The sequence below is a fragment of the Primulina huaijiensis genome, chromosome 10, assembly GCF_012295235.1.
Source record: "Primulina huaijiensis isolate GDHJ02 chromosome 10, ASM1229523v2, whole genome shotgun sequence".
Lineage (NCBI taxonomy): Eukaryota > Viridiplantae > Streptophyta > Magnoliopsida > Lamiales > Gesneriaceae > Primulina > Primulina huaijiensis.
The window spans coordinates 472,878-482,539 of record NC_133315.1 but is presented as its reverse complement, the minus strand read 5'-3'; the positions used below and the strand labels follow the sequence as shown (position 1 = coordinate 482,539).

General features: G+C 33.2%; 1 protein-coding gene across 1 annotated transcript; it reads left to right on the top strand.

Annotated features, from left to right (window-relative positions):
* The first annotated feature begins 263 nt into the window (after positions 1-263).
* LOC140985700 (uncharacterized) lies at positions 264-2,613 on the top strand. Its single transcript, XM_073453583.1, has 4 exons — positions 264-670; positions 821-935; positions 1,525-1,643; positions 2,398-2,613. Exons 1-4 carry the CDS (start codon positions 447-449, stop codon positions 2,447-2,449), a joined length of 510 nt encoding a protein of 169 aa, XP_073309684.1. The 5' UTR covers positions 264-446; the 3' UTR covers positions 2,450-2,613.
* The last annotated feature ends 7,049 nt before the right edge of the window (positions 2,614-9,662 follow it).

Below are 9,662 nucleotides of genomic sequence, written 5' to 3'. Positions count from 1 at the left end.
TAGGATTTTCGTTAGGATACGATACGGTATACCACCCTAAATATAAAAAGATAAGTTTTACGTTCTTATCTTAGTGCATCGTTTGGCGTTAAGTTCTAAACTAATCGAAGTTAAAAAAAAAAAAAAACAAATCGAAGTTAAAAAAAAACAATGATATTAAATATATTTATCTATTTATTGGTGTAGTATTAAGTTTAAAAAATAAAAACAATGATTAGGAAATATCAGAAGTATTTCAGCGTATGCTTTAAGCGCATTTTAGTTTGAAAATGCTCAAAAGTGATAAATCGCATATCCCTACCGTCGCGATTTAATCGACCATTTCAGAAATCCATTTTCAACAAAGTAGAAGCTCCTTGAGAGATCACCGGAGATCTCTGATCTTCAGCATTTCTATCTCCGGCAACGTTGTGATTTGCTCGAGGGATTTTGAAATCTCAAGAACAATGCAATTCTTTGGAGGTTCAGAAATCAGTCCATCTCCTCCGGTACCCACGGCATCTGGGAACAATGCCCACATGCTTTACATATTCAATAGAAATGGAGTCTGCTTGCTTTACAGGGAATGGAATCGACCCCTCAAAACCCTGAGTTCACAGCAAGATCACAAGCTCATGTTTGGTCTCCTTTTCTCTCTCAAATCTTTGACTGCGAAGATGGATCCCACAAGGTGTTCGATTTTATTTCCCTTCGAAAATTCGTTTTTGCACCCGATAGTTTGTTACTTTTGTTTGTTTTTTTGTTGTGGGAATCTATGATTTCTTTGAAGTAGTTAGTGATTCGTTTTTCGTCTGAAAAAAGATTTCTGCTTGATGGGCAGTGCTGAAAAGGGTAATCTTGGGGTGCCGCAGCTGCCTGGGCAAAGTTGTTCATTTCATAGCTTTCGTACGAATACCTATAAATTAAGCTTTATGGAGAGCCCATCTGGAATTAAGGTCAGTTGAGATGATTGTATTAAGTTTCACTCTTTGGCTTTTGGTATAGTATGTGAGTAGGCTGAAATGTTATTTATTATGGAAGGATTGACACTGAAAGTGGTTGATGTGGGAAGTAAGTTCATTATGAGATATGATCCATATTGATGCATGTTGGAGATATGCGGTGTTCTCTAAACTGTATTTATCAAATCGAATTCCAGCTTATGGATTATTAGCGTAAAAATTAACATTTCTGTCTTGCTTATTTTTTCACTTGTTGCAATCTTAAGATATCAGTCACGTGCTTTAAGACGCTGCTGAAATTGAAATTAAGGTATGGAATCTTGATTTAGTTCAGACCTTGGTCATACATACATGGTAGTCTAAAATTAAGTTCCTTGGTGAAAACAGACATCTGAGTCTTGAGTTCTTCAGTTTAATTTATTTTTGATACAAAAACTTAAGACCTAAGTAGCAGTGTGTATCCCATTTGTTCATGCATTAGATTAGACAGAAATTAATGTTTATGATGGACCATGAACAAGTTCAAAGTGGCTATATGATCGCCACCATTTGTTCTTCATTTCAGCATAGAGTTTTTTTGCAGATCATTCTTGTTACCCACCCAAGGACCAGTGATCTGAGAGAAGCTCTGAAGTACATCTATAACTTGTATGTGGAGTATGTTGTCAAGAATCCGCTTTATTCACCAGGGAATCCCATTAGGTAAAGCAGTCTTGGAATTCATGTGCCTCGATTAGTTGAAATATCAAACTTTTCTGGTACCATTTGAAATATGAAGAGCTCATTTATGTTTGCAGGAATTTTGATGTGAGGCTATACATCCATTCGAAAGTGTGTTTGAATGGAGCAGCTTCTAAATAAAATTGTCTTTTCCTAGAAGTTGATGTTTAGTTTGGCTTTTAAAGTTTAACTCTTTTCAAAAAGACAACGTCACGAAGAAAAAATTAAGGCTTCTGCAGCATATTCTTTATAAAAAACTAAGTAGGACGTATTTGAACTGCAATGACTATTTATAACTGCATCTGCTTTTTTAATCTATGTGCTTATGTACCTAAACTCGCCATTAATATATTATCGGAGACAGAGACGACATACTTGCGTGGACTTATTTGATTGTATGTTTGTATCTCGTTTCATTTGCTTCACATGTTGTACAAAAAAAATTGCATTCGGTGTAGAGAATAACCATGTCAAGCCAATCAATGAGCTTTCTCTCCTTACTCTGAATAATTTTAAGATGCGGAGATGATGCTGTGTTTACAGTTTCCTCATGCAATTTATTGAGTTGCTAGTGAACCTGCGTGCGAAACTTTAAGCTTTAAAGCAGAGTCTATGCACACGAACAACAAATTGCGAATATTCTTCTATTATTTCATTAAAATAATATTTAACCAAGTTATAGGTTTTTCAATCGTGATACTTGGGTGCTAATTTGGTTTTCTGTCGTCTGTTTCAGATGTGAGCTATTTAATACAAATGTTGATCAGTATGTCAGAGGCCTTGGCTAGTATTGGTTTCCCTTGGAGAAGAACAGAAGCACATTGCTCCAAAGAAATCGTGATTTAAAGTTTGTTCTCAGTGCGTTTTCGTAGATTGACTATCAGTTTAAATATCATACCCTGAGACATGTATCGAATATTCGAAATGCATTGACTTGTCATGTGTTGCTGAACTATCGCTTAAACTCTGATTGTTTTGTTGGGGTTCTTGAAATTGGGCACTCTTCTTTGTTCAAATGACATGTCTTTGAAACTGTAATCAAGTGAATGTCCATAACATGACAAATGTTAACATTATTCATAGACTCTGTTAAGATACATATATCAGATACAATAGATGAGTGACACTTGTACTGCATAGGTGGTTCTGAGAGTCGGCTACTCGATCAGCAGACAATTACGCCCTAGAATTCTCGTTACTGACTACTTCCTATTCATACTCGCATCAAGTCCACAACACATCAAGTTATGCAATTTTAATGATAATAGTGGTGTCATTTCAAATCAATCACCCAAATCTCTTCCTAAATCAAATTTTTTCGTCAAAATCATATATTTCAATCCAAGTACAACTTAAAAATGCATTTTTGTTTTAGGCATACGTTCGCACACTATCTAAATAAGTTCTTTCTATCTGAATAAGGTGTTTTTTGGCATATATGTATCATATAATTTCTGTCCATGTGCCAAGAGAAGACTTTAGTATTCCAAATATAATATGAAATTTACTAATGTATCTTATTTCATTTATCACTATCATCTATACTTTCTATAAGAAAAAGTCATCCCTTGTAATTATTATCTATTATTATTTATCTAATATCCTTAATATATTTACTAAAATTTATTATATTTAACACCAATTAGTAATAGGTTAAATCACTATTTTTAATTAAGTTTATATTATGACGTTAATTTGAAGAAAAATATATATCGTATAGGCAGGAATGGGGCTAGAAAAATTGGTTTGTGTGGCAAAGATGAATTTTTTTCATTATCGGAATTTATCATAAATAACATGGCCGAATAATACAATAACTATTGTTATATTTGCACATTATTCTAATAAAATAAAAAATTTTGAAAAGTATGGTTCTAAAATAAACTATCCAAAAGTATGAGAAATAAGACACAACAGCAAAGTTTTTAATGTTTCATGTATAGAAATCAAGTTTACAGAACATAATAAAAAATATATTAATTTAATTAATGTTGCTTTCTCATGGATTCAGCATCACTTCGAAAAGTTGTCATATTCGAGAATTTTCGGATCTATGTTTATTTTCAACTTCTCGAAGTATTTCGCCGATTACTGCATCTTTCCTCGTCTCTGGGTGCCTAGATATCCACCGTAAATATTTCCTTGTTTGAACATCGTCTTTATAAAGTTATATCATCCTAAAGTGCTGTTAAATGGATGTATCAATTAGTAATAAAAGTCATTTATCAAAATGTCACCATCTTTTTACCTATTTGGTTTATTTCATTTTCGTTTTTCTTTTTATATATTTTAAACACTACAGTTTTTATCAGTGTTCTAAAAAGCCCGTTTAAATCTCGCTTAAGCGTGCTTAAGCTTGAACCTCGTCAAAAACGCCCGCTTCGGAGAAAGCGGAAAAAAGCGAGTTTGACCGAATTAAATATAATTAAGGTGTTTAATTAAGCGTGCTTAAACACAATTAATCGCATCTATTTATTTTTAAATTTTTTTATTTTGAAGGTATGTCTTTTTATTTTAAAATAATAAATTTGGTTTATAATTTAGATGTTAGTTTTTTAATTTTAATTATGATTAAGCGTGTCTGATAATGATTTGACAAATATTTAACATTTTTAATGTGTTCTAGTTGCAAAAACAAATAAAGATTGTAATTTTGATATTTTTATGATTTTATAAATATGATAATCAATGCATCAGACTTAAATTTATCATATTTATGTATTATTTTATCTATTTATTGGTTTGAGATAATTACAATTACACTAAAGATAAAAAATGCTTTTTCACGCTTAAGTCTGTGCTAATCTCGCTTAAACTTGAAAAGCTTGAAGCTTGACATACGCGCTTCGGGATGCTTCACGTTTTTTAGAATCTTGGTTTTTATTACTATAATAATACCTGTATTATCCAAACTATTATATCCTATGTTAATATAATTCATAAAATAATAAACCTTTTCGCACAAGTTTTATAAACTTTTTAGATTCCTGAGTGTCCGCGAATTCACTCGTCAGATTTAACCATTGGAATGCATTTGCGAGTACAAACATTTTCTAGACACTGCAATTGACACAGGAAGATCGGATGGAATCCTCGTGAATTCTTTTGATGCGCTCGAGCCTAAAGCAAAAGACGCACTGGTTAAGAATTTGTGTACACCAAGTTCTAAAACTCCTCCTGATTACTTTCTTGGCCCGTTGATTCCTTAAAGTAACAGCAAGAATGGTGTTACAGAGCACGAATGCTTGAAATTGTTGGATTTACAGCCCACAAGAAGCGCGATATTTCTCTGTTTCGGCAGAAGGGGTATGTTTTCGGCGGAGCAGTTCAAGGAAATGGCGGTTGGTTCGGAAAACAGCGGGCATAGGTTTCTCAGGGCAGTGCACCGTGGGGTTCGTGACACATTGCGGGCAGAGCTCGGCACTGGAATCGGTGTCGTTCGGCGTGCCGATGATCTGTTGGCCTCTGTACGCTGAGTAAAAGATGAACCGGGTATTCATGGTCGAGGGTGTTGAAGGTGGTGTCTAAAAGCTTGAGCTGAGACTCTAGAAATCAATAAATATCACGAGTAATCAATACACATTTGATACTTGATCAACTCGTTGAAGCAAAATAATAAATCGAGAAACCGCTAACAGAGGGAATGAAGGTGGCGTTGCGGCTGCACATGACGCACGAGGATATTGGAAACGAGGTCCTTCAACGTGTGACATAGATGAAAAACGCCGGCAAAGTTGCCGCGGAGAAGAACGGATCTTTGGTGGTGGATTTGCAAAAGTTTATGTAACTTCCAAAAATCCAGTTCCCTTATGCGCATGCATGAAAATTTTTAAATTAAATGATTTTGGTTGCATGAATTATATATTTTGATTGACTAAATGATTATTTTTTAATTCTGTCCGACTGCATAATTTAAAGATTTTCAGACGAATAGCGGTGGTAGGCCGGGGATGGAGGAACGGAGTCGATTAAGATGTTAAAAATTTAAAAGCTAAATTTTTATTTCTAGTTAAGAAAATATTTATTTTAAATAATTTAAGAATTTTAACACTTTTGATATCAAATTTAAATTAATTAGAGGGAGCAATGAATTTATATAATTTATAAGGGATTTTTAGAAATATGTATTTTTAAATCTTTTAATTTGAGACCTAATAATTTTATTAATCTTAATGTGCGTAATTTATTAATTTAAAATTAGGGTTAATTAAACTCATTAATTAAGTGTTTAAGAGACCTTTTTAATTTTTTTTTTAAAGAGTCCTACACACACATAAACACACACACACCACTTACATGAATGAAGGTAGAACAACGGCCAAAAACTAAGAGTCTTGCAAGGAAGTTTTGAATTTTTTTCTCATTCGTTCTTCGGCTTTCTTCCTCGTTCTTCATTCCAACAACATTCACCGACTCCCTTGCATCCTAAGGTAGGTTTCGGTGGGTTCTTGTCAAGAAAAAAGGGTAGAAATGGTCCTCCATTTGTCACCAACGTTCCACCGCATTGATAATCATATTTCGAGCGTTTTAAATGCAAAGATATGTTCTAAACTTTTCTTTTTACATCATTCAAACTATATTATGCATGTTTATGTTATTTTGAATTAAAAACATGATGATCAAGTTTTATTAACGTTTTGAATAATTTATTTTAAAGTTTCGAAGATTTTAATGCATGTTTGAGTCATGTTATATTTCCTAGGGACTCGCTGCCATTAAGAGAAAGGGAGATGATGTTTAGAAGTTCTAAAGGGTGATGTTTAGAAGTCATAAAGGGCGTCCCATGTAGGTAAGAAAAGGGCTGAAACGAGAGGAAAAGTGTCGAGCCTCGGTCAAGGTTTATTGCATGTAAGGGTTCGGTTTTGGCACTTGCAAGGGGAGGCTACGTGTTGGCTGTCCAGCAGTGATCAAGGCCTTGTGTTGGGTCGAGTCATGGTCCTAGAGAGTCCTAGTATGACTGGAAATAAGGGTAGAACGATAGGGAAGCGTTGAGGGCTCGATTTGGGCCTAGGGTGTACGGTTTTTGGGGAAAGAAAGGGAGAAAGACGGTTTTGGGCCGCAACGTACATAATGGGGCAATCGTGCGACTTGGCTAGGGCTGAGGGAAGACGCTGGACTGTGGTCTTGTGTGGGCTGGAATGTAGTTCATGAGGGTCGACTTGGTTCTGGTAAGTTGTGGTTCGAATTTGGGAAAAAATTATTAAGTTTCGAGTAAATTCGTGTTATAAACGAGATTACGGTTTAGCAATCAAGTTGAATAAATTGAAGAACGCGAGTTTACATTTAAAAAAAATTACTAGAAGTGAAAAAATAATGTTATATGATGGTTCAGGATATGCTCGAGTCAAGAAATGTAGGAAAAAGTCAAAAACAGAAAGTTCGGGGTCCAGGAGTAAAATGATTATTTTACGTCCCCAGGTAGTCGAATGTCTAGACAGTGTCCCGACAGATCATAATAAATGTTAAATGATTTTTAAAATGATTATGGTGAATTTATGATATTTTTACGATAAATGCTACAATTGAGTGATTTTCCCGATAATGGTTATTTTACGATTGTTGGAGGATATGATATGTTATAAATAAAAAGAAAGAAAAAATATTTTGAAAGATGTGAATTGACTGTGACTCGGAGGATTTGTGGGGGATCCATCTTAAGAAGGGGCGGTAAACTTACTTTATTTAAGCCGTGGTCTAGTGACGAGAGTTGCTGATGTCTCGTCGTCAGGTACCATGGTTTATAGATTGATCAATCGAATAGAGGATAAAAAATAGTTACTTTCAATGATCAAATTTCATTGAAAATGATTTATGGTAAAGGATGAGGAAATGCTATATAATGCTGATATTTTGAATGATTTATGAAAATGTGTATGCTAGCGATTTTTAAGTCAGAAGTATTTTATAAAAAATATTCTTTTAAATGCATCTGCTTCTATATGTATTATTTGCTTTCAAGATTTGGATGTACTTGAATGGTCGTAGGTGATGATGATGTTGAGGGAGGTTCAGACGCTTGAGTGGATCAGATATGGCAGTACACTCCCGAAGTTCTTACGTTTTTCGCAATATTATGATAATTAAAGTTTTGATTAAGATCTTGAAGATAATTTTAAAGAGAGATTTATGTTTCGTTTTTAAAATTTTAGACGCTGGATTTCGTATGATTGACGTATGCTTTTATGATTGACGATTTATGGATTTTTATCCCAAATTATGATTTTTTTTAAATATGGATTTATGTTTTGGTATGGTTCGATCTTTATGAAGATATTGGAGAAAAAAATTTCTAGTATTATTTATTTAAAATAAGAGATAATTAGGACGTTTAAGTTTATGAGGCGGGTTGATATATTATGAGATGTAAAATGAGCTAATTACCTTATTTTTAATATGCATTATGGATTAATGTAACAAAAACTCCAATTGAGAGTTGTTTGAACATAAATGCTCTGTGCGATAATCAGGATATATTATAAATTAAAGTCAAAAAATTATATATATAACCAAATATTTAATAAAATATTAATTGTAATGAGCTCCATGAGTTAGTTATCAGTCAAGTAGACGAAGGTGAAATTATTTATCTAAATAAATTGTACTTAATAATTACCAATTAATTTAAAAAATAGTTAATAATAGAACAATAATTCAAATTAAGACACACACATCAGAAATGGATTCTTGAGTTTTTTATATTAATAAAAACGCTTTAGGAATCTAAAAATAACTAATTAAAATTACACAAAAACTATCGTGAGACCGTGTCATGACTAAATTTTGTAAGATGCAACTCAACTCAACTCATTAAAGTATTATTTTTATGCTCAATTATTAATTTTTTACTTCAAAAGTACCTTTTTGTTAGTAATGTTATGAATAAATATTGTGTGATATATGCTGATTTGGGTGAAAAATATTATTTTTTTAATATCAAAATTATCACTTTTCATCGTAGATATGAAGAAGGTCGATCTTTATAAGAGATACAGATCTTCGAGAGCGTTGAACATGAGACTTACTCTAAAAACTAAACTAGTATCAAAATAGAGTACCGTTTAAGTTCTATCATGACCCAAGTCTAATAAAAATCATGAATCAAAACAAAGACATAAATCAATGTTCAAACTCGTGATAGAATCTGATGATTCTCGGAAAAATCTAGGTAGAGCCAGTGTCGAATCTCGAGCTAGGAGCCTTTGTCTCTGTTGACTAAGTTGGCATAGATTAATGATGGTGATTGAGTTAGGTGAAATGAAATTCATCAATTTGAGTTGGTGAAATCAAATGCAATTGAAATGCATTTGTTTGGTTAAATGAAATGCAAATGTGGTACTTGAGGAGGCCTATAAATAGAAGACATTTGCTCCATTGAAAAACATCTTAAAGTGAGAAATTTAAGAAACAACTTTGAGAGCTTCTTGAGAGAAATAGATAGTTTCTTTGTATGGAGTTGTGATAGAAAAATATTCAGTGAGTGAAGAAATCTCTTGTAATATTTTCTCGATAGTATAAAAATCATTGTTCTCCTTCCCTTAGACCTAGGAGAGTTGTCAAACCACGTTAATTTTCTCTCTCATTTCATTCATTATTTGCTCGCGTATATAATTTTCTACAAAATGCATAACACAAAGTTCAACAAACTAGTATGAGAGCTTTGGTTGCAATTTTCTCTTGAATTTCAAAGTATGCGATGCGGTTGCAGCTCTAACTGATATTCCACATCTGAAATGATATTCTTGATAACATTGCCCAAAATAGGGTTGGTCTTGAACTTGTATAAGGTGTTATTGGAACTATGACAAGTACAAATTTCGAGGTAGAAAAATTTAATGGAGCAAACGATTTTCCTTATGGCGGGTAAAAATGAAGGATCTACTAGTTCATCAAGGTTTAGCGGAAGCCTTGGAAGGTAGAGAAAAGCTGTTGGAATCTCTGTCCATGGTTGAGAAGGATGAAATCGTGGATAAAGCACATAGTACAATATTTTTGTGCTTGGAT

Bases quoted from the DNA above. Each gene is read 5' to 3' on its own strand.
- LOC140985700 (XM_073453583.1), top strand. From the start codon at position 447: ATGCAATTCTTTGGAGGTTCAGAAATCAGTCCATCTCCTCCGGTACCC. The intron at 671-820 runs GTGTTCGATTTT...CTTGATGGGCAG, and splicing joins GCGAAGATGGATCCCACAAG to TGCTGAAAAGGGTAATCTTG. The intron at 936-1,524 runs GTCAGTTGAGAT...GTTTTTTTGCAG, and splicing joins AGAGCCCATCTGGAATTAAG to ATCATTCTTGTTACCCACCC.